Genomic DNA, 24,071 nt, shown 5'->3' with positions numbered 1-24,071 from the left:
ATATATATGCTAAACGTTTTGATTGTTTTGACATCTCTGCAGAAGCCCAGTGATCCAGTTACAGGGGCTACTGTGTGAAACACAAAGTTTATGCTGGAGTTTTGTTTATTTAAAGACACTCATGTTTGCACATTAGTTAGCACTAGCTAAGCAAACACAAAACTGCACAACCGGAGTACGAAAATCAAAGCAATTCATTGTTAATCAAATTGTTTCAAAATTGTTTATGTCAAGAACCTTTCACTGAATTCCTTTTCTCCCACTACAAAGTATTTTTCTATGATTCTTTGGTTTTCACTTATTTGGCACTTCAGTTTAAAAGGACTATGAAGCATTTAGCTTGATAAAAATTAAAGCTGCAAAGCTGTGTGGTGGTTTTAAATATAGTTGAACAAAGCATGGGCTGGCATGATGTTCTTACAATATGATATCGTTGAGTAAATGCCATAGTTCCACTTATTAAGGCAGATAAGTAAGATAAGTTGATCCAACTGCTTTTATTCAACAAAGAAAATCAACAAATATCCATGCTACTGTTAAATTATAACCTGTTATGCTTAGGAAACAGCAATAATGTAATAAAAACGATTGGTAAATGGTGTCTAGCTTCCGCCTCATTGATATTTTATAAAACATTTCCACATCTGAATCTGTTTTATCTTGTAAGCAATGGAAAAGTGCTGCCGCCATCTTTCATCTGGATTAATATAAGCTCCATACAGTCTAAAAACTCTTTTAGAAAACCCTACTTATCACTCTCAGGTGTGATTTCAGTGCCGTGGTGCTACGTATAGGAATCATTTATTCATGATCTGCAGTGAGTTGTGTTGGTACACCAAGGCAGCGGTGCAGGTGACCCATTTCTTGTCTTTCTCTGCATTTTCAGAGTTTGAGGCCTTGGTGCATGAGTAAAAGGGGGGGATGTCTGAAATCCCCCCTGCCCCCGTTCTTCTTCCTCTGTCTCTTCGTTCCCTCATTTGTAAACGCCCTCCTCCACACCCTTCCTGCCTCCCTCCGGACCCCTCTTATGGAGTCGGGCCAGGCCCGTTCTCTTCGAAGCGCTAACAGTGACGGGCTGCCTGGGAGTCACACCGAAAAGAATCACACCGGCAGCGCACCAGTGTCACCTTCAACATCTTTTTTTTAATACATATATATATATATATTTGACTAACTAAAAATGCTGTACAGATTTAGGAATCATTACTTACGACAAATGAGGATAGTTTGTGGTATGAAAAGGGTGGTGATAGTGCTGTAGGTGGTGTAGATGTTCAAGACATCCTTTAAGCTCAACTTCTTGTGCATTCTGTCTTCTTCGCTGGTTTTATTTCTGGCTGTTTGTGCATCAGATCACTTTCTTCCCACTGCTCTTCCTCCTCCACCCTCCCTGACCTTCCTCTTCTCTCCTCTGTCCCTTCCTCCATCTCCTCCTCCTCACTTCCAAACTCTGATCAGATGATGTGGTTAAAAAAAAGAAAAAAGAATCGTATGTAAGGAGAATTGTGAAGAAAGAAGTCAAAATGATAATAAAAAAACATTTGAGATACCGTGTCTTCACTTGTTGGTGCTCATAAAAGATAACTGTCAAAAAAAAAAAAAAGCAAGCAGCTAAAAACTTTTGAAAAGACGGGGAATTCAGTTTATTTTGTTTTGGTTGTAAGTGATTTAACAAACTAATACAAATTTTAGATGCAGTATGTTGACTGTGAGGCAGAGGGAATAAAAAAACAGCAAGCAATATTCTCCCATTTAATGAGAAAAAAAACTGTACTTTTAGACAACAGTAAGTCTAAATGTCCCTCTTACATCTGTACTACAGGAGACAAAAACAAAACAACATAACCTCTTAATTACTAAACAGAGACCAGAGCAGCTTCTCCGGTTTGTGGTTTAAATAATTCAGAAAACACAGCTTCGCTTTGCATTTTCTACACCGTGCAAAGCATTTCTCTGTCCATCAGAGTTCAGGGCTTTCACATTGCTGCCTTCATGACCCGACGTCAGACTTTGAGAAACAGACCTCCGCTCGCGCTAGTGACGGCCGGTCAGTGGATCCGAGGAGCGGATCTGTCGTTGGTCGTCGTCGGACGAAGCTTCACCGTGGCGAACGGGTTTGTGCCCCTGAAACGAGAGCGTGATGGAAAATGTTACACAACACCGCACGCGCTCAGCTGGCTCCTGCTGGCGAGGTATTCAAACACGTCCACACGATCCAGGTAAGGAAATCCACACCACGACGATCCAAACACGAGGGGCAGGCGGATTCTGATTCGGGAGGCCGCGCTGTTCGACCTGCTGCAACCCAAAGTCTGAAATGATCCGTCAGGATTAGGGCTGAGAACGCACTGTAAACACAAACCTTCTTTTGCACGAGTTGAGCTATCGATGCCGATATTTTCGTTGTTTTGCGGAAGGTGGAGACCAACTGTAAACTACTCAAAACGAGTATTTGCTTTAATTAACAATTCAATTAAAACATGAGAAGTAAACACTGATAAACATGAGTAACGATTACTGATGGTTGAGTTAATTTTACTCACAATCTCTAGTTTTTAAACCTTGAGTTCTTAAGTAATGCATTAGCCTGGACACAAGAATTTATGGAAACAGAGTTAGATTGTTTTGGTTTTAGATTTTTTTTTACAAACTACACCTTCCAGTGCAATCACTTGCTGTGTGCTGCTTTAGAGAGGATTACTAATTTGGGTTTACAGTAGCTGGAAATACCACAAAATCAAAGTGTTTTACAGAACTGTTTTACTGAACTATTTGAGTCAATAGTTGTAAATGTTCAGGTTAAGTTACTACTAAAATGACAGGTCACTGTTGCAAATGTGAAGAGAAATAAAGGAACTAGTTTGTATGGAATAAGAAACTCCACTTGCAGTTTGCCACAAGCTTTGTTGGGGACACAAAAAGCTTTTACTCTGATCAGAGGAGCGAATATTGAACTACATTCATATATTCATATCTTTTGTTTCCAAAACAAAAGAAACCCAGAAAATCCCCCAATACCAAATGTTTTCTGGTGTAGGTTTTGCTTTCAGATATAAATTTACCTTGGAAACAAAGGGTTATCAGGCTGCCCATGTGGAGACAACGCCTAGTATAAAAAACAAACAAACAAAAAAACAGAGTAAGAATAGAACAGTTCATTTGTACAAAACAGACAATGTAACTAAAACCACAGTACCTGAACATCAGCTGCCACGTCCCCCTTAATGTCTGGGATGGGGGAGACGGATCGAACGTCCACAGAGCTTCTTCTGAGGTTCAAACTCTGCTGCGGAGGCGGAGGTGGAGGTTTTGTCTCCATCGCTGGTTCCGTCCGCCTGTCGGGCGCCGGGGAAACCGGCCGGACGTCCACCGACGCCCTGCGGCTGGGTGTCGCCGGCGGCGGGATGTCGCCGTAACCCTTGACCTCCTGCTGTTCGGTGTGAGCGTCAGTGTCCAGAAGGTTGTTCATGCTGTGACTCCTGACAGAAACGCTGCTGCATTAAAGGAAGCATGTGTGGAAAAGGAAATATTATATATAGTTGAACTTTTTCCTCGGAGAGAAGGAATACGAGAAAGGTGAGAATGGAAGGAAATTACATTTTTATTTATTTCAAACAAGTAAAATGTCAGAGTAAATGTAAAACTATTAGAAAACAAAAAAGTGTGTAATAATAATAATTAAACATAAAACAACAAACCTTTTACATCAAGGACTAGGACGAAGGCAAAGCTCATTAAATCCTACCCACAATTGTCTTATCTAATCATGTCCCACATTATACACATTTACACATATAACTGAATAAAGATGAGGAGAAGGAGAAAGTATTTGACAGTGGAATTAAAAAAAATGCATAAAGATGAGGATCGCTGAGAGACAAAGTTCCCACCTGGTTGATAAAGTGTTGGAGAAATCTTCAGCTGGAGCCACATAAGCAGCAGGAAACCAGCCCTGACTGAGGAGACACCAAACAAAACAGATCAGGCAAAAGGGGAGCAAAATGTATGTTTGTTTGTTTTTATTTTTTTTACATTTTTTTCAGTTTTTTTCACAGTCCTAAATCTGATGCATTTTGGGCACATTTCCACTCAGCTCCCTTATTTGCATAATTATGCTCTGCTGTAATTACAGCTCCACGTGTTTTGGGGTATTTATCTACTAGTTTTGTGCTTCTTACAGGAAGAGCATCTATGACCAGCGATATTCTAGTCCTTGTGCAGATTGTCAGATTGCAGCTTAATCAGAGTTTAATGTGCATGTGAATACTTTCAAGGCCCTGTTAAGATATTTAATTAAGCTTTTGTGGAAAATGAATTGTGTGCATATCAATGATAAGTCAGGATGCATTCAATAGAAATTAATGCCTCTACATTGTGCATTGAGGTTTGAAGAAACATTGTTTCACTGTCAAACACAAGAATGAGTCAAAAGGTGAACAGCCACCTTGTCTCCATATCCTTGTACAAAACAGGTTAATTCAATGAACATGAGGATGAACTATAATCAGTCTGTCACTTCTGGATGCGTCTGTCGGCACACGGATCAATAATGACCCAGCTCACCGCAGGCTGCTGTCTGCGCGTCCGTACAGCCAGCCGTTTCGCGGCTCCTGGACCAGCACGATGACAGTCTCTCCTCTGTTAAAAGGCAAAAGCTTTGGGTTGGATGAGGAGGGGTGAGAGACCAGGGCTCTCATGGGCCTTCCTCCTCCCAAACCCAGAGACTCCCCCACTGAACTGGAGCGAGAGCGACTGGGAAGGGGAGACGGTGCTGGAGAAAGTGAACACAGGGATGAAATCATAAAGTTAGGAAACAAAAAGCCTTGAAGGATTTTTGTTACTTTTCTGGGTTGAAATGTCATCCATTAATAATGCACACTAAGATGCAACAGTAGCTCCCTCTGTTACCTCTAGATGGCACTCTTCCCAGTGCCAACTGCTCCCGCCTAGCCCAGGACATATCCTCATCCCTGGCCACTGTCTGCAGCAGAGAGCTGACCGAGCCTCGCAGCTTTGCACATAAACCAAACAGATTATAAATGAGACGAACTCTGGGTCCATGCAGGGGGTTTATAGGTAATCAGGAAAAAATCAGATTGTATTTTAGAGATAAGTTCATAGAAGTTAAATGTAGTGTGGGTGCAGGATTTAGTTAGGGAACATGTACCAAGCAAAAAATAAAAAAAATAAATCTAGGCTACCTTTGAAAAACTGCTTTACTTTTTTCAACCCTCTCTTTTCAGGACCTTTAGATTCAGTTAAAAGGCTTTTATGTAAATTACATGAGCTGAATTTGATCCATGATGTTAGGGAAAGTGACCTTTGGAGATTGTGTTCACTTTAATACCGAACTATTTTACAAAGTGATGATATAATTTAGTCCATACCACGGTCTCTTCATCTGTGAGAGTACCTGCTGAATTCCCTGACATACTTTCACAGTAAGAAACATTTAACAAAATCAAAGGCAGCTGTGACATTTACTTGATTATCAAGAAATTTTAATTCCAGTCCTTCATGTTTCCACCTTCTATAAATGTGAAACATCCATCTGTCTATACATGGATATATCACGTACAGACGACATGTGTGTCAGCAGCTCTGCTTAGAAAAAAACATTATTGTCATTCCTGCTGCTAGCTTAATGTTACGGTTAAGTTGTCGTGGTTACATATGTACACAGTGAAAAATGTATTTTTAAACAACAAGTGAAACATCCAATGAATGCAAATAATAATACATTGTTGTGAGTTCAGTGAGTTAATAGGCTTAATAATCCTGCTAATCGTGCTACTAGCTTATTATCTGACGAGCAACTTTCCTAAGTATTAAGCTAGCAATTGTTCTATCTATCTATCTATCTATCTATCTATCTATCTATCTATCTATCTATCTATCTATCTATCTATCTATCTATCTATCTATCTATCTATCTATCTCTCTATCTATCTATCTTAGGAGACTTATTTATCAAAGCAGTATTAACTGTGGTCAATAAAAAAATAACTGACATTAAAAAACAATAACGGTGTTAGCACCTGCACCTCCTGATCTACTTGAGTTGGAGTGCGTGATCTGGACCCCTTGGTCTCGTTCACTTTCTCTTTCCATCCATCTGCCTTTTGCTGGAGGGATCCGCCGGTCTGAAAGCAGACGGGGGAATCGAGCGCCTCATTAAATCACAAAAATAATAAGGGTGAAACAAGATTAGTGCATAAGCATCAGTAAATTTGAAATTTGCACATTGAGAGTGGGGTTTTATTAGATAAGCAAGCAATTAACATGATATTACAAGGCTGGAACAGAAAAAAAAAAAAAGAAAAATCAATGTGTTAGCTGGATTAAGAAGTTGCAGGAAGGCAGGATGAAAGCAGCAGTACTGAGGCTGCAGCAAAATCTCTCAAACACGCTTGACTGGCAAAATAGGGATCAGAATCAATAAATTTAAAAACATACACATTACCAACAGGGTTTCTGTCTCAATAAAACATTTTCTGTCATGCTATTGAATGAACACAGAAGGGGTAAAATAGATACGGTGCCAGAAGCCTCATGGGCCCTGATGAACCCAAATAGAACATGATACCAAAGCAACAGCAGTTCTTCTTAGACTCAAAGAGAAAGGCCGTAACCTGAACGAACACAAGTTCAGCCGGGAATTCTTTGGATTCATTTTTCAGGCTGAGGACATATCTGCAAACCCCATAAAGGAAGCGAGTGCTCCGATCATTCCCACAGAGGTGAGAGGACTGCTTGGTATGGCAATATTTTGCTCATGTTTTATCAAAGACTTTGCACGGCTCCATGACCTGACTAATAAAGACATACCATGGCACAGGGGCCCACGCAAGAGAACTGCAGGCATTTAAGGACAGTTTGACCAGCAAGAAGATCATGTTGTATTTTGATCCAGGCAAATAACCACACCTCAATCCCCAGTTGGCCTAGGATTCATCCTTTAAAAACTCGGAAAGAATGGTGAGAGACACAGTAGCCATGCCCATTCGTAGAGAGATGAAACTCACATGGTCAGAGCAGGTTTCTACGACCCACTCCCGACTGGCCAGTGATCATGGAAGAGTACATCCATTGTCCCATAGTGGAGGTTGTCAGATCTGCTTCAGCTAATACCAATTAGCTGAAGCAAGATATTCTTAATGCTTGGGATTCTCAGAGTCCTCAACACATACAACGCACCTCCTTTCAGCAGTGGTCAGGTCTCTAAATTCCTAACACACATGAGCTGCAAACACAGAAACACAGCGCCTTTATGGCCTCAATCAACTTCAACAGCCGAGCCTTTTATGAGTAATCTGGAAAATGCAGTTTGAGTATCAGATAGTCAAAGTATCCATGCTGAACACATTTCTCCACGAGTATCACTCTGCTCCACACAGGACTACAGAGATAATATGAGATACACACAAAGACACTGACCCTGTCCCATGTCTTGGGGAACAATAGTGGCCATACAATCAGAACACATAGCAAAGGCAAAAATTAGACTCTACGCTGACATGAACCATCGCCCCAAGTCCAGCACACTGTACTGCACTGACAGCCTCAGCACAGCAAGTTACTACAGCAGTGGCACAACCACCACAACTCACATCACTACCTCCACTGTCACCCCCGGTAACAACTGACATTCAATCACAAGGAACTCCTCCTTTTTCCAAAGGATCAATGCCAATGGTCAACGCTCAATGTCTCGTCTTGGTCTAGTCTTAGTCTTGCAGGTGATTTAAGTGACGCCCTTCATTATAAAACTTAACTAGAAATTTGTTCAGGTTTAATCCAAAAGCAATAGACACGGTGGTGGAAAAGAAAGGGGAGAAGAGAAAAAAGAAAGGAACACAGGTGGGGCAAAATGTTAAAAGGGAGAGAGGAAGACAGGACTATAGAAGAGGAAGAAGGATAAAGAGAATACAAGAAAGATCCATAGGAATCTGCTTCTATCTACACCAGCAGAAAGAGAGAAAGGAAACAGGGAACCAAGAAACCACAGCAGAAACAACATATACATTTATAACAACAATGTCACTGAAAAGTAGCATCCTAACTAATACAACATGTGTTTAGTGGAAACTGCAGCCCAAGATAGAGAGCATCTCTAAACATCTAAATGCTTGTGTGTATCAGATTTCACCGTACGAATGTTAAATAGTGGGTGTGAGGAAATACACATCTGGAATGAAATGATTTGCTTGATCAGGTCAAACTTATTTGTACAGCAAATTTCAGAAACAAGGCAGTTCAAAGTGCTTTACAAGTTAAATTGTGTTTTTCAAAGTCCCCAGTGTCTCAAATATGCGTGAAATGTGGGGTGTAAAGTCGAGGTCTTAAATTCTGAAGCATGGTTATGTTTGCAGCAGTATAAATGACACATAAATCTAAACAAATGAAAACAATAAACTATGAATAAAAACACATGAAATGTATTTACTGCACACTTGAAATAAACCTGCAGCATACTGAGCGGGACTTGAAAGAGCATATATACCTTGTTTATGAGAAACAGCAGGGACTGAGTGAGGCCGCAGTGCTTCTCTGCCAGAAAGCGATACCTTCGTTCCTCCTCCTTCAAGATCTCCTGGTGGCTCTGCCTGAGGTAAACCATGTATTCACTGTTCTCCTAAAAAAAAAAAAAAAAGACTCGTAGTAAAATATTTTGATACAAAAAGTGGCGCAGAGGTTTCGCTTTGGCACCGTCTCTGCGCATCACAGACGTACCAGAGAGTCTCTGAAGGTTCCTCTTCTAAGCTGTTTTTCCAGAGTTTCGGCCTGGTTTCTCACCTCCATCTCATACACTCTGCGGCTGCCCTGCAGCAAGTTGAACAGTTAAACTCTCCTGAATCTGCCTGATGGCAGTCTAATGAGTGATGCTCATGCTCGTGTTGATTAGCTCCTCTTGGCTGTCATTAATCCCAGTGAGGCTGCACGTCGCAAGTTTTCCAAATGTAATCAACATTTCTGTAAAAACCTTTCCCTCATTAAGAGGCTGGCAGAATGCAGTGAATGACAAACCAACAGCGGAAAGCCAGTTCTGCCATTCTTTTACTTGTCTTTTTGGAACTTGATCATAAACAAAAATTTGATGGTGGTTCTGTTACTTTTTTGGGTTCGTTCAACTCCAGTGATTTGTGCTGGATATAACATTTATCACACATTTACAGAAAACCTGCTGCTGAATCTGGTGGTCCCCTACATACCGTCTAGATAAACTTGATCTTGACCAAACTATTTATTTCGTGTCAATTTAAACACTAACTCTTGCAAAAACATTTCTAGTGACAGTTCCTCATTTTAAAATGTTGTCCCGTCCAGTACGGCCTAGCGGACTCACCTCCATGTACTCCTTGTCCAATTTGACGTTCTTCTCCATGGCTTGCAGCACCTCTATCTGGAACCACTGAAACTGATGCAGGAAGAAAAGCGGCGCTGCTCAATCTACGTCAGCCATGCTTACAAAGGTTTGGTAAACCTTCAGGAGTTTGTTTTTCAGTATTTTCAAAAATGTGTTGAATTACCGAATTCTGCAGACACTTTCAAGATTAAGGTTTTTTTTTTTTATTATTTTGATGGGAAATGTACTCACCAACCCTTCCATCTCTGCAGTGAGCCTTCGCTGTGTTTCTGATATCTGGACCAGGACGTCGCCTGTTTAAAAGAATAACAGAAAATATCCTAAATATGTGTGTTAAAGATTGATTATTTTAATGCTATGACCCTTTTTAAGGTCTGCTTAGATTTTTAAGATTTTTTTTTATCCAAGTTAGAAAAAATATAAATGTTGAATTCATATTTCCAACATAACAAACATTGACATGTCATTTTTTGTGAATTATTATCAGCAAAAATGTTTCTTCATTAGGATCTCAGTACTCTAACGGTGATCTATGGATGTATTTATATGCTTTGCACTTATTTTGTCACTCAACATCAAATGTCTTTTTTTTTTCTCTAAAATGTTTTGCATGGATTTGTAGTCAGCAACATTTACTGTGACACCTATAAATATAACAACAAATCACTTTCTTCTAGTTGATAGACAAATTTCACCTTTGTGTCATTAAATCTCAATGAAATCTATACAATGTTGTTCACTTAGTGATAAAGTTCCTGCAATAAATGGACTTCTAAATAATATCCTAATTTACTGAATGGGCATGTAGGTTTGACAAATAAAAAAATCTGTATATGTAATTCGTTTTTTTTTTTTTTTATAATAATAATACTAAATGCAGGACAACAAATTAGAAATGATGACTGTGATTGAAGGACACTTGCTTTACTCTAAACTGCTGTTTGGTGACACTCTGACCAATCCAATCTGACTGAGCCTGACAAATTTAGCAAACAGGAAGGCACAAAAATTTTAGTATCCACATGTGCAAAATGTTAAAGAATACAAACCCCCAAAACTTGAAGCTATTATTGCAATAAATAAATAAAATTGGTGGTTCTACAAATTATTTATTCAGGGAAGCTGAGTACAAACACACCTTTGTAATGTTGGATATCCAGGAGTAATTTTAGTTCATTAGTTACAATAAAACAAATTGAAGTTTGTGGTTTTCATTTTGTCTGTATGTAAAGACTCAATATATGATGTCGACACAATGCCAAGTTCCCAAAGCATTTATAGTCAAGGTTTCTCTGCTTTTATAGATTGTGCTTAAGTTACTAAACCGAGTGTAACTGAACAACTGTCTTTATCTATAATTCAAAGGACGCCATAGGGTGTGTGGTGACTGTGGTCCTCTAACTGACCTTAGAAAGCAGAACAACATTTGTCATGCTGCGCTAACCTTTAAGCAATCAATACAAACAAAGAAGTAACAAAACAACCGTCACTAATAAAACTACTGTAATGGAGCGCGGCGTCGTTACCATAGTGCAACTTCGTGGGAATAAATGTGATGCATTATGTTAAAGTACATCAATTCATTCATTACAAGTTAAAACAGACAACTGTCTCACCAAGAGAATGAGAGGAAAGCGTGTGCAGTGCCTGGTCACCCATCTTAGCCAGAGCGCTGAAGTAGGCCTCACTGCAACCGGACAAGGCTGCAAAAAAGACACACAGTGAAGCAAACATTTCACACATGAAACATTACAGACAGACATATCGGCTTTTCTGTAACTTCACACACGTTTTTTTTTTTGTTTTTTTTTATTGGGTCACCTGGCAGCCCTGCTCTTACTCATTAGGAAAATACACCCTGAAGTGCCGACACCTGATCCGTGCTCCTGGTCTAGGAATAGACTCGTGCCAGAGGGTTTTGTATTACAACACTCCGCCGCGACTGAAGGCCTGTTCTTGTTTCAAGAGGAGGAAGAGAGGCACATTAACAATGCATGCCGCTCTCCCAGTTACCTGTGTTTCACTTACGATCCAGATTAAAGGAAGGCCATGAAATTAAATCTAAACTAGCATGTTGAGATCAATTCTGGTGCAGAATTAGGTTAAAATCCTGCACCAAGCACGAGTTAACATTTTAAAATCTCTTTTTCTTTTTAATGCATATTAGATCTAACCTGTAGAGAATCCATTTGTTGAATTTGTCTGAGGGTCTTTTGGTTTCATTTGACCCCAAAACAAACTCATTCTTATCCATAGACTTAAGCACTGCATATCAGCTGATTTACTTGTTTCTTAAGTTTCTTTGAAGTATTAGGAGAAATTTTAAAAATAAAATGCTAAATTTTTGCCCATAATTTGATTTTATTATTTAATATTTCTAAATTAATTCAAATAAAGTCTGTTTTATGTTAATTGTAGCTCAGATCTTTAATCTGATCAGTTAATTTCAATGAAACATGAGAGGATGGGCCCTGATATGAAAAAATAAATAAATAAAATAATAACTATCAGCAGCCTTCTGCTATTGGATAATATTTAAAACAAAGGCCAGCCAGCCAATTTTCTCCCTGCTTGGTTCTCTAACTTATGTGACTAGTTTGTGTAAAATGTGATTAACTCTGTATTTTATCATGAATTTCTACTTTTTTTTTAAGTTTTGTTTTCACGAAACTGGAAATTTAGAGTAAAGCATCACCAAAACAAAGACACATATTTATTTCCATGCCAGCACTGATCAACTCACTGACCTTGAAAAGCTTTAACATAGCTGTTTCCAAGAGCAACAAGCTTCTGAAGACCCGGGTTGAAATGCTCCATCAGGCTCTACAACAAAGAGATATAGTTATGAACCAGAAAGACAGAACAATACTTAGCTGTTATTTCACAAGGGAAAAAAAAAAAATCATAAACTTACCGAGTAGACACTCAAAGTTGATTTGTGCAATTGATCACTGCTCACTCCCGACATAGTGACCGATTCTTTAGGTATGGAAGAACAGAAAAACACCAAAAATACTGTCAGCTGTAAAAAGTCTGCACTCCCATTCAAGTTTCTAAAAAAAAAAAAGTATCTGAAGGCCCTTTCTAGACGTCTACAGAGAAAGTCACTGGAGTTACACCTGTTTTCTCTGCTGGCTAAAAGCTGGCAGCACTTTTTTCTGTCCCTTCTTTAGTCATTCAGCAGTGAGCTTCTTAACTGGGAGCCTGTTTTCATGGAAAGAGAGAGCAAGCATGTGTGGAGAGGAGAAAAGGGAGGAGGTGGCAGCCATATGACTGGATGAAATATTAAACTGAGACCTGAGAGGAGAGGAGAGCGCTCTATGACATATGAATCCACTCACCTGAGGGACGACCTGCAGTGGAGCGGAACCAGCCACCGACACGACGAGGAGGCAGAAAACGAGTCACTCAAACAGTTCCTTGCTAAGATTTTTCCTCTATTGTAACCTGAAATTAGCTTGAATTCGCCAAAAACAGATCAGTGGTTTGCAAAATTTAAGAAAACTTAATTTAAGCAACTTATGTTTTCTGTCTTCACTACTGTATGATTATGAAAAACATAATCATTCAATAACATACAAGCAGAAATAAAATTGCATAATTATGCTAAAGATTTTGACTGTGATTAAGCAGTATCGTCATGACAACCCCTTTAATTTCTCTTCACAGTATCAACCGATATCCTTGAAATTTGGCTTCTTGGGGTTCATAAAAAGCAGAAAAAGAGTTCTTCCAGACGGGAAACTTTGTTGCTCACAAGCGGATTTTAAAAATAGCATTAGTCAGCAAATCTTGCACCACAGCAGTCCTTTGCAATAATTAAAATAACAATCAAATCAGACTTAGATGAAAAAAGAAACTTCAGATGTGATGTTGCCGTGGATACTGTTGTAATAGTAACATTCTAGCAATTAATTCAGACAAAGTGGAACTTTTAAATGCTCACCATGTGCTATAAAAATAACATCTTTCATAATGTCTTTATTTTCTCCTGCTTATACTAAATATTTGATATTTTATGTAAATAACACAAACTAGAGAGCAAATAGAACAATTTGACATCCCCTTTTAATGTGTTTCAATTATTTAACACATATTAGAACATTTCCTTCAGGCATTAAGAAAACATCATAATCCTAAATAAATCTAATGGTAATAAATACTGACAAAATACATCAGGCAGGCAAACATCAAAATATTTAGGTCTTTTTTCTGAGGACAGCACACAAATTAACATGATAAAACCTAAATGAAATGTACTGAAAACGAACAAGTCATGGAAGGAATATCAGCCCCCGTTTAAATAGTCATTATTTTAAAACATAAATCTCATCTTAACAACACAAAATGTACAAGACAAAGACTCATAAGAACAAAACCCACTAACTCGTTGAGAAAGTACGGCTGAAAGGTGAAATCCAGCCTTTCTGTGCAGGAAAGCTGTATTTTCAATACTGAACCACAACATAGCAATAAAAAAAACAATCGGTGGACAGAGGAAGCAGACAGCAGAGTGCTATCCACAATATGAAAGTTTGATGAGTTGGCACATTGACGCTGGAGGTCCAGACTTGTCAGATTGCACATTGCACTTGTCAGAGTTTCCAAACAATAACAGAGGCGCCGCTGACAGAGTGATCAAATCTCAGGGGTGTTGTGTGACTTCAGTATGTGGCAGTATTTTGCAACCTACAAACCAGACTGTTACTTCCAGTTCTACCGTATTATAGTGGCTTTATGGCAAAAGGTGCGACAAATACTGATCATAAAAGCATTTTTGTGTTCTGTCCATGGATTATGTATATATGTTACTGCAACTGCGGGAATTGCAAACTGTAATCCTGACTTTATGTTTGGAAATAATATGGGTTGTGTCCTTATAATTTTTTCATTCTCTTATTTCACATCTGCGAGGTCGTCGTAGATGACATCTTCGGCCCCCGGGTCGTCTTTATGTTGCTCTTGGCAACGACTTACAGTCTCCAGCACGGTTTTCAAACGTCGACTCAGAGCGGCGAGGTGAGGCTCGGACAGCAGCGGGGCCACCTTGTGAAGCGGGTCCTGCGACAGCGACGCCCTCATGACGTCACTAATGTGGTACTGAGGCAGAGACAGGAGACGGAGGCGCAGCCAAGTGGAGCGGCGGATTCTGAGAACGGCACAACCAAAGGGACAAATGAGAGGAGAGGAGAGCGAAAACAAACCAGATATTTAATGTTCCACAGTGTTTACACCCTTTCAATTTTATTGTGTGACAAAGACTTTAATGAGTTTAGATGTGATTGGATGCATAATTGTAGAGTTGCAGGAAAATACATGGCTTTTAAGATTGATCGGAAATTTAAAAAAAACGAAAGGTGTGGCATGAACTCTCTGCAACTCGCATTTTTACACATCTAGAGACCGACATTGTTGCCTATTCTTCTTCCATAAAAAAACAGCCTAAGCTCAGGTAGGTCAGATGGAGAGTGTGTGTAAACGGCACTTTTCAAGTCTTGCCACAAATTTTTAATTGGATTTTGACAAGAAAATTTTATTCAAAGGGCTGTATTATGTATTTTCCAAGCACATAGAGCCATCATGTAACTATTTTACCATGAACTGATATGAAAATGCTGTATATATAATCTGACGTTGCAATTTAACGCCCCAAAATTGGGCTTCTTTCTCTTTAAGCAGCTTCTGCTCTTTCTGACACTCCGCCTCCAGGAAGTCGTCACCACAGAAGGCCTCCATAAAGCTTTTTACAATGTTTTTAGGAGCCCTGCACTAAAAAGTAGTTCCTATGGAGCTCAGCAGTTGTACAGTCCCACCAGGTGTTTGCTAATTGCCACTAGTCTGATGGAGCTGAGTGGGGGAGTGAGGCGGGAGCACGGCTTGGAGATTGCTGGAAAAAGTTGAGTTTATATAATACCCCCCACCCCACACCCCCGCTCCCCCAATTTGGACAAACTTAAAAGATATAATCATTTTCTCTCTTTTCTTGTCATACCTGCAGCACTGTCGTAGTGGGGCTAGAATCGAAGGTTCATCTTTTGAGTAACGCCCAAATCTGAATCCACAACAAAATAAAAGTAGCAAATGTGAATAAAAATGTTTCTGGCAAAAAAAAAAAAAAAAAAAAAAAAACTGCTAAAAAGTGCATAAAAACCTGTAAAATACTCACGCTCTCCCATTGTCGAGATGCAGCAGGAAAGTATTGTTGCCAAACTTCTCGAAGGTTTCATAATGATGCCTGTCCAGGTTACCTAGGAAAGAAGAAAGATGTGTTCCATCTTTCTCATTTTACAAAATGGATATACATTGTTTTTCATATAATGTTCTCCTGTTTAAGAAAAAAAAAAACAGCTTTTTGGTGATTCTTTTAAATATCTACTTATTTACTCATGCACCTTTCAATCATTTGCTGTAGAGGAATTAAAGAAAACTCAACAAAACAACGAGAAACTCCCAGTTTTAACAAAAAAACTTTAATTAAACCCTCCTTTTAAAACGTTACAAAGTTGAAGGAAATCTACATAACCGTAGATTTTGACACTTCACATTAAGTTAAAAGGATGAATCCCATCACGATAAAGCAGACGTTAGGCGACCTCACTCTGGGACAGAAGTCACAGCGGCTCAGAAGAGTCAGAGTGTGCTCACTAATCTCACCCTTCTCAAGCTACACAAAGCAGGATTGAGCTTGGCACAAAGAGGAACTTTAGTGATTATGTTAACATCGCTCAGTTCCCAGGTCCCGCTCTCTCCCACCTCGCTCACATAGATGGGACAGTAGTAGACTGGCAAATGCGAGGCAGTCGGCGTGGCTTGAAGATTGCCTGCATCTGTTAAAAATGAACTTTTACAAGACAAGGTATCTATTGCAGTTCTTCTGCTCCTGACTTGAGCCTTGACACTGAGAAACGGCATCGCGCACGGCAGAGGGGAGACGGCTTCCTGCAGGGCTCCTGTCTCTGGGTCCCACGACGCCCCTATCAGCTGCAAGCCACACAGACGCACGGCGTCCGCACGAAGCAAGACGGGGAACGTGCCCTCAGGCAGAACCTGAGGAGGCAAAAACAACAAACGTTACGGCGATGAGTCACCTGGGTGTAAATCCATTGTATTTATTGAAGCAGGAGATCAGAATTTTTGAAGTGAGGTTCTGTTGAGAGGTGAGGGTTTCTAGTGACAGTTTTAACAAATATGGAAAACACTTTTCTTTATATAGAAGTTACACACTGCAGCTTTAATGTGACATATACAGTAACTTGTGACACTTAACTGTATCTTTTACAGTTAAAAACTTAGGAAAAAAATTGTAAAATAAGTAATGAATAAAGTGTGGACATCATCCTACGTTGAAGTGTTCAGAATTAATAACCTGAAAGTGTGGCAGTACTTTAAAGACAAGAAACTCACTTTAAAAATCCTGCACTACATCTGAAACCTTTATCCTCAACCTGAAAATGTAGTATTATATCGCTGACATATTTGTAATTTTCCAGAGCAGCCTCTCGCATCAACGCCAGCAGAAAGCCTCTGGGCTTTCTGAAAGCTGCCAGTCGATAAGCATCTGGTGGATGTGAGGCGCCGTCGTAGCCAAGATAAGCACTGAGCAGCTTTGCCCTCTCCTCCAACCGAGACAAGTCGGTCAACTTCAACAGGGAGGCAGAGAACGCAGTGTACTGGTCAGACTGCTGGAGCTGTGAGAGGTGCACGGACACCAAATCAATGAGATCATCCCATTCGGCCTGGAGGAAGTCACGGACGGGATTGCGGAAAGCGGCAGCCTCTTCTTTAAATCTGCTGTCTTTCTTGCGTGTGAGGTAATTCTTCAGATCTTTGAGTCTCTTTTCTGCTATGTCCGTTGGCAGGTTGGCAGTCAGATCCTGAGTAGGGCTGAGGCTCCTCCTTGTTCCCAACGGTGATTGGGAGTCCTGAAGGAATACATTTAGATTGTGGCTATTGATTTTGTCAACTTCGGGGGCCACATCGGCACTGAAGCCGAGCATCACCAGGTCGCTGATGGCTAAATCCAGAAAACGTCGATCCAAAACATGAAGCAGGCTTGGTAGATCTATGAAAGGAAGACAATAACATTGTGTTAATGCTGAGCATATTTCCAGAAGTACAATAGTTTTGACATGTTTACTTCTTGTCTAAGTTATTTAAGTAGACTCTTAACATTTGAGCTGTGCTCATTTATAATGCTTTATACAGAGAGGGCTTTGCAAAAGTAATATAGCCGCTTGAAATTGTTTTGTCACTTTACAGCCACAAACCTTCATGTCTTTAGGGAAATTATAGGAGTATTTTTACAATGCTGCACTGTTTACTTTTGCTTGAGTAATTACATGATGAAGTATCGATGCTCTTACTTCAGTAAAATTTCTGGATTCTCTACCCACTCTCAGTAACTTCAATGAAAGAAGAAGCTTATGTTAACCAAAACTTCACCTTGACACACACCTGCAGGTTTTGCATATTGAAAGAAATCAATTTGGAAAATTGTTTCTTTTGCCTGATTTTGCCATTTTGTAATTATGTTATTGATAGAAATTATTTTCATATTGGTGCAACTTGATACAACTTGTTTATCCAAGTTGTAGCAAAAAAATATGCACAAAATTAATTTGGTCAAAATACTCACTTGCCTAATAATTGTGCACAAAGTGTATAAAAAACACATCCAAAAACACGTTTCGCTAACCTTTCGTTTCACACGCTGTGGTCAATCACGTAAAATCACAAAACGCAGCGATAAACTACATGGATGTAACAAAACAAAATGTGTACAATTTCGAAAGACTGAAAATACTTTTGCTCAACGGTGAAAGAATATTAAAATATTTAAAGTCTATTAACGGCATCTCAATAAGGTTGCATAGTTACCATAATGGGAGCAGCCCTTGATCATTTCTGAAAGGATGCACGGTCCGTTGCCTGAAAGGGACGGCTCTATAGTGAAGCAACACTTGGCGATACTCTCCACCAGCTCTGAATCTGCAGAGTCTATTATGTGGCAGCCGTGAACAACAGCGGCTGCAAATACAAGCAACACGCGGTTAAAGCGGGCTCTGAACTAGAGAGACCGCTGTATTCTTCCACGCCTTACTTGCTATGTAGCGTAAAACGTTCCATTTGTCATGGCACCGACCGGTGAAGTAAATATATGCATCTAATAAAGCAATGAGGTCCTCTTGACACCTTTATGAAAGGTATTAAAAAAACTGCACATTCAGAACTGAGAAAATTTGCCGTTTTCATTACGATGTTGTTACTTACCAGTGATAGGTTCTTCCAAAGCTCAAATATTTATAGGTCTGCCTTTGCATTAGAACTGAGTGAAAAATGGCACAGCGGAGAAGCACCTTCATGTCATCTGCATCATGTGACCACGACTGATGCTGACTGACTGAGAAAACCTGCCTGAAGGAAACACTCAGCTCCTCTTTCAGATTCGAGGGGGAGTCAAAGCACAGCGGTAGGGCCCCCACTCTCACTGGGACTGTGAACAAAATAAAATGTAAATAAAACTGCACTCCTTATGACGACATAGCTGTCGTCATAAGGCCAAGTGCCATGGATGGTTATAGAGAAGAATTGTTTTGAATGGCAGATACTGTACTATATTCATAAATAAACAGACCATCATTAAACAAATATAAACTATACCTGGTAGAAATTTGGCTGCATCTTCTCGATTTACAAACCACAACCGAAAGCACGGATGAACCAGGAGAGTGTCCTCTGGAAGTTATGGAAGCATGTGGATAGAAAAACAGACGGATTAACAGAGGAACTAGCCACAATATCAATTAAATATGTTCTGAATTTACAATAGAACAGAAAGAAATAGAAATAAGCTCAGATGGCAGATATTCACACAATGGAAGAAATAACCTTCACAGTCAATTTTAAGATAAAATTATTTTCCAAACAATACAGTTGAAAGTATATATTTACAAATACCGAATAAAAACACGCATACACACGTTTTCCTCACTGTCTGAAGTTAAATCAGACCAAATTTATTGGTTTAGAATTACCTAAGTTATTTCTATTTGCTAAATGTCGTAAAACATACTGAGAACATTTATTTAGAGTTTTTTGCCATCAATAATTTGGAAGGTTTGTGTGAAATGAACAATAATAAAACATTAAAGACGCCCCTGGATTCTAGTTTCCACTTTATTACCAAGATTCATGGACTCAATCTATGGTACTGTTGATCTATAGTTCCACATAATGCGACACCAGTTATGGTTCATATCTCTGGCTTTTGTATCATTTATATTCTTACAAACAAAAAAGAGAAGAAAAAGATTGTCATGTGCTAATTAATGAAGGCTGTTTTTCTTTTGTTTTTTTTTACTGAAGTCATTCCTACAAGTCTGTATTTATTTCATTTACCATAAGAAATGGAAATGTCACTATCTGAAAACAAAAAGTAAAAGAAGAAAGAAAGGGAGAGCAATTATTGTAATCAGTGGGGGATAAAATGGACTGCTGCTGAAACGGCTGAACGACCTTACCTCTGAGGGAAGGGGTCAGCTGTCTGAGGCGCACCACCACCTCGCTGTCCCACTTGTCCAACAGGTGACAGTTGTTGAAGACCAGCCAGTGGCCCTCACTGCTGGCTTTGTCCAACATTAAAAGGATCTCTTCTTTATCACACGGTCCCCCAAATGCAATTACTCTCACCTGGGCCAAAACAGATGTGAAAGAAATAAATGGAAGAAATTAGAACTTTTTTAATGAAGAACTCACCGTGCATTGCAAAAGTATTCACACAGCCCTTCAACTTGTTTCACATTTGTCACATTAAGCCATACATTTTGATCCAACGTATTGGGATTTGAAATGATACAGAGCAACTCATGAAGGAAAACAGGACACATGCTGCAGGATATAACGTTTTTACATTATATCACTGTCAACACTGTCACCATGTTGTGACGGTATTATATGAGACGGGTAATCTGTGAAATGATCGAGCTCCTCCACCTCCTCCCAGTGCTGCTATTGCCGTCTAAAGAAATGTACCGCTCCTGGTTGCAAACAACCAATAAGAACCAGGAGGAGGGTTTTAGCACTGTCAATCATTTTGTGTATGCACTGCTCAATGTGCTAGTGGCAGAGAATCAATTACCGCCCCAGAAAAACTGGTTATCTGCCATCATCAGTGGCCGTGCTAACTAGCCTTAGCGTTCATGACAAACTGTGCAACCAGGAAGAAGCTATAGCATAGCAGAAAGATATTGTGCACGTACAAGACCATGACTAACAGTCCTAAAACCTGCCTCCTGCTTCCGATTGGTTGTTAGCACTGGGAGAAAGGAGAGGAGCTCACTTTTTTTCTCAGATTATCTGTCTCATACCGTAAAGTGACAACAAAGACGTAGAAATATGTATTTTTTTAAAGGTACACACTGAAGTTTTAAGCCAGAACTACAATGGAATATCTTCAATCAAAGCATATCCACTTGTTCTTAAAAGGCCCAATCAGCTGTTGATTCCAGTTGTTCTTAGTTCAGTGATCATGTTTGCAAAGAACAATTGACAAAAGAATATTAGCCTCTAGTTGTGAAATGCTAATAGTGACAAAAACCAATAGATCAGCTACTGCAACTGCAACAAAAGATGTACATGTACAGTTTCACTTCTACTGCACAGTTATGTGCTGCTTTGTGTTGGTCTCTCATAATTAAGCATATAACATTGTTGTTTTAGTGTAAATAATGTGAAAAAGTTCAACGCCAGGCAGGACAACATGGCTGGAAAACGTATCATGATGTAAGAGCTCTAGATCAGTCGATATAGATAATTATTGATACGTTTTTTTTTGTTTTTAAACTTTAAAACACTGTCAAATTAGTGATGCAACCTTTTCTATTTCTTTCCACTTTCCAAGCCTTTATCCTGCTTGCCTACATCTCCCAGAATGCTGTGCGGTTCTGGATCAGAATTCAATGAAATTATTGAAAATTATACCAACTGATAACGATCATGTATCTATTGACACTTGTATTGTTATTGATTCATTGTCCAGCCTTTGTTCAAGGGGAATATTTTTTATCCAAAGGAATTTAATTTATGCAAATAAGAAACTGAAATAATTAACTGATAAAATAGTTAACTAATTAAATACACAGCTCACCCCTTTTTTTCCATCTTTGTGGGCCAACCGACGTATGAAATCAAGAGGATCGATGCTTATCTTCATATCTCCTTCTGTGCTTGGCAGTGTAAAGATGATGGGTGCGTTGAATCTTGTCAAATATTCTGAGAGAACATCTGGGTCCCCAGAGGTTGGAGCTGCTGCCGTTTTTGAAGACAGTAAAAGCAAGCAGGCGTTCATAGCGTCCCCTAGTTTCTTTAGGCAGTTGGTGCGGATGGTTTTCCACAGGATAGCCCTCTGCAGCAGCGAAAGGTGAGAGTGAGAGCAACGCGGAACGTTCCCTACTATAGTAGAAGAAGTGAAGCACAGATATTCCTGCCACTGTGTGGGAGCAATGCGGAGCGAATCAATTAGCTTGTTGAAACAGGGAATCTTCTCCAACAAGATTAGCTCTGAGTGAACATTTGAAGGTATCCAGCTGGGTAGGTCTAAGAATTTTACTTCAGCATCTCTGTCTGCAATGTCTTTGATACCCCTGAGGAAGATCACCTTCTCTACCTGAGTGCAAAGCTGGTTGTGCTGGAGTATTTCCAGAGACACCAACAGTTTCAAAACAGCAAAGTGTCTCCTGAACAGACGTGGTCTGTAGTTGTGCAGCAGGTGGTGCGCCATCATGTTCATAACCTCTGGTAGCATGATCGTTCCCACTTTCCCAGTTGGAAAGGATGTTAATGGCCTGATCTTTTCGTTGAAAGCCTCTTGCATCACTTTCCGGAATTTTTGCAGGGAAAAGTAATATGCAGGAGAAAGACGGGACACAGACTGGACGGTCTGGTAGAGGGCGGCGCCCAGATTCATTAACAGACGAGGGTCGGCCAACAGGGACTCCTGGTAGTCCAGCTCTTCTCTTAACTTATTCTTCTCATCGTGCAAAGACTCCATTTCTTCTTCATAGACATCCAAACGAGGCAGAAAATTATGATCTTTGAACAGCGCGCAATTACTCTGTAAAATGTAGTCTATCAGTCCTTCCTAGGAGAAGAATTAGAACATTAAGTACAAATACAACGTAACAGAATAACAATTCATCAGTATTTAACATGATTGTTTTGCACAATGGCAGTCTTTAAACTAGGGGTGCACTGATCCACGGTTTTCACTTTCAACCCAGATATATGAGGTTTAGTATAGGCCGATACTGATCCGATACAGAAAATCAGTGCTGAATTAGTTTAAAACAAATTACTTTAAACAGAGATGTACTGAATTACACATTTGCTAACTGCACCAGTTCAGCACACCTAAACACACCAATACCTTCCAAACTTGGTCAAACATGTAAAAGCAACACAACTTTAATTTATTCAGTCAGTGCACTTAGGAGTAGAACAGCAAATGTGAAATAAATGACAAAGTGAAACTGACAAAACCAATAGGTTAACTATCTTGGTCAAATATGTAAAAAATAAACTCAAATAAATAATAAATCATGATGTCACTCAGAGCACAAACCAGGGTTTCCCCCAGTGTATTATAAGCCTGGCGGCCCGCCATGCTTTATTAGCCCCCCCGCCAGGCTAAGCGTTGCTCGTTTTTGTTTTTAGGAAAATTATATATATATTTTTTTGTAAGCCAGATTGAAAGCGTCTCTTTTGCTCTGAGCGTTTCACTGGCGGAGCAGATGTATTCCTAAAAGAGAGTTTTATAATTGATACATTTAAAGCTGGCAGAGCGGACCAATCACACAGCCGGCGCCTTTACATGTTGCCCCCCTGGTGGACCGCCTCGGCACCCTGGCCAACGGGCTTAGCAAGTTCTCTGAGGGAAACCCTGACAAAGCATAGATACATTTTTCAATTTTGGGACCGATACAGATATTAGTGTCAGATTGGTGCATCTCTACTTTAACCTTGATTAAAGCTTGACCTCTAAATAAATAACTTCCTAGACTAAATTTGTACAATTTTCAATAAGCCAACACAACAGAAACACACAGAAACAAAGAGTCTGCCTAAGTCACCTCGGCTGAGACCAGTTTCTCCTGCAGGAACTGATTGTAATTCTGGAATCGCGTGTGTTGCATCAGCAGCACTTTGCAATCAGACTCCAGCAGCTGTGTCAGCAGCAGCTCCCGGATCTCTTCTGAGCTCAGAGAAAGGTCAACCACAAGCACTTGAGCCAAGATGGACGGATCGATCCCTGGGGAACGGGAGTAAACGAAACCTTGAGTTATTACTTTTAAATGCGCAGGAAGAGGTCATCACCACAAAGTCAACCTGTTTCCTGCTCAGCATCCATGTCGGGTTGTAGATGTCCTTATAACCTTATCATCCCTTCAAAATTCAGCCATGTTTATAAAAATAGCTCTATGTAAAAGTACTCGCACGCCTTGAGCGTTTTCATGTTTTGATCTTACCTGATAAAATGTGAAACAGCTCCAGAGATGGAATTTATTACATGTTAGGACATGAATAAAAGCCACCCATCAAAACAAATGTCTTCACACTTAGTCTAATATTAATGTAAGGAAGGTGTTCACAATAATCAATTAATCAATTAATTTCATGATACATTAAGACATAGGTTCCCAAACTGTGG

General features: G+C 39.7%; 4 protein-coding genes across 9 annotated transcripts in view; 1 reads left to right on the top strand and 3 right to left on the bottom strand.

Moving 5' to 3' along the window:
• LOC106936714 (parvalbumin-7-like) overlaps positions 1–1,101 on the top strand; it is a 43,106-nt gene extending 42,005 nt beyond the window's left edge. For both annotated transcript variants that reach the window (XM_015017895.1, XM_015017901.1), the window contains exon 5: positions 887–1,101. In XM_015017895.1, the coding sequence (XP_014873381.1) occupies positions 887–912 (26 nt within the window). In that variant the 3' untranslated portion in view covers positions 913–1,101. The remainder of the gene's footprint in view (positions 1–886) is intronic.
• A 69-nt stretch (positions 1,102–1,170) lies between these two features.
• Positions 1,171–13,359, bottom strand: baiap2l2b (BAR/IMD domain containing adaptor protein 2 like 2b). Of its 4 annotated transcripts, none has more exons than XM_015017848.1 (15): positions 12,487–13,358; positions 12,282–12,346; positions 12,115–12,190; positions 10,984–11,070; positions 9,599–9,660; positions 9,347–9,418; positions 8,734–8,823; positions 8,504–8,635; positions 6,039–6,143; positions 4,909–5,011; positions 4,564–4,771; positions 3,891–3,956; positions 3,197–3,494; positions 3,063–3,106; positions 1,171–2,124 (listed from the first exon to the last, which is right to left on the bottom strand). In XM_015017848.1, exons 2-15 carry the CDS (start codon positions 12,333–12,335, stop codon positions 2,049–2,051), a joined length of 1,473 nt encoding a protein of 490 aa, XP_014873334.1. In that variant the 5' UTR covers positions 12,336–12,346; positions 12,487–13,358; the 3' UTR covers positions 1,171–2,048. The 4 variants fall into 4 exon arrangements, with proteins under 4 accessions (XP_014873334.1, XP_014873345.1, XP_014873355.1 ...); XM_015017859.1 differs by having other exon boundaries at positions 12,709–13,358; XM_015017869.1 differs by having other exon boundaries at positions 3,197–3,491; positions 12,282–13,359.
• A 57-nt stretch (positions 13,360–13,416) lies between these two features.
• Positions 13,417–24,071, bottom strand: part of fam20cl (family with sequence similarity 20 member C, like) — a 65,142-nt gene continuing 54,487 nt past the window's right edge. For both annotated transcript variants that reach the window (XM_015017829.1, XM_015017822.1), the window contains exons 9-11: positions 15,534–15,615; positions 15,360–15,419; positions 13,417–14,516 (exon numbers count right to left, since the gene is read on the bottom strand). In XM_015017829.1, the coding sequence (XP_014873315.1) occupies positions 14,264–14,516; positions 15,360–15,419; positions 15,534–15,615 (395 nt within the window). In that variant the 3' untranslated portion in view covers positions 13,417–14,263. The remainder of the gene's footprint in view (positions 14,517–15,359; positions 15,420–15,533; positions 15,616–24,071) is intronic.
• Positions 15,816–24,071, bottom strand: part of dnhd1 (dynein heavy chain domain 1) — a 37,559-nt gene continuing 29,303 nt past the window's right edge. Inside the window, exons 36-44 of the mRNA XM_015017810.1 lie at positions 23,494–23,672; positions 21,513–22,505; positions 19,888–20,056; positions 19,028–19,102; positions 18,638–18,860; positions 18,468–18,559; positions 18,245–18,394; positions 16,813–17,429; positions 15,816–16,414 (exon numbers count right to left, since the gene is read on the bottom strand). Of these exons, the coding sequence (XP_014873296.1) occupies positions 15,998–16,414; positions 16,813–17,429; positions 18,245–18,394; positions 18,468–18,559; positions 18,638–18,860; positions 19,028–19,102; positions 19,888–20,056; positions 21,513–22,505; positions 23,494–23,672 (2,915 nt within the window). The 3' untranslated portion in view covers positions 15,816–15,997. The remainder of the gene's footprint in view (positions 16,415–16,812; positions 17,430–18,244; positions 18,395–18,467; positions 18,560–18,637; positions 18,861–19,027; positions 19,103–19,887; positions 20,057–21,512; positions 22,506–23,493; positions 23,673–24,071) is intronic.

This window comes from Poecilia latipinna, unplaced genomic scaffold (assembly GCF_001443285.1).
Source record: "Poecilia latipinna isolate Pla-1442-1.1 unplaced genomic scaffold, P_latipinna-1.0 Scaffold77, whole genome shotgun sequence".
In the NCBI taxonomy this organism is placed as follows: Eukaryota; Metazoa; Chordata; class Actinopteri; order Cyprinodontiformes; family Poeciliidae; genus Poecilia; species Poecilia latipinna.
The sequence above is the reverse complement of the archived record's forward strand: the minus strand, read 5'-3'. Positions and strand labels throughout refer to the sequence as shown.

What these genes read in the sequence shown, in the direction of transcription:
- baiap2l2b (XM_015017839.1), bottom strand. Translation starts at nt 12,335, where the DNA reads ATGTCGGGAGTGAGCAGTGATCAATTGCACAAATCAACTTTGAGTGTC. An exon ending in AAGTAGATCAGGAGGTGCAG is followed by an intron (nt 5,012 to 6,038) that starts GTGCTAACACCG and finishes TTATGTGCAAAG; the next exon opens with CTGCGAGGCTCGGTCAGCTC. An exon ending in GGGAAGAGTGCCATCTAGAG is followed by an intron (nt 4,772 to 4,908) that starts GTAACAGAGGGA and finishes CACTTTCTCCAG; the next exon opens with CACCGTCTCCCCTTCCCAGT.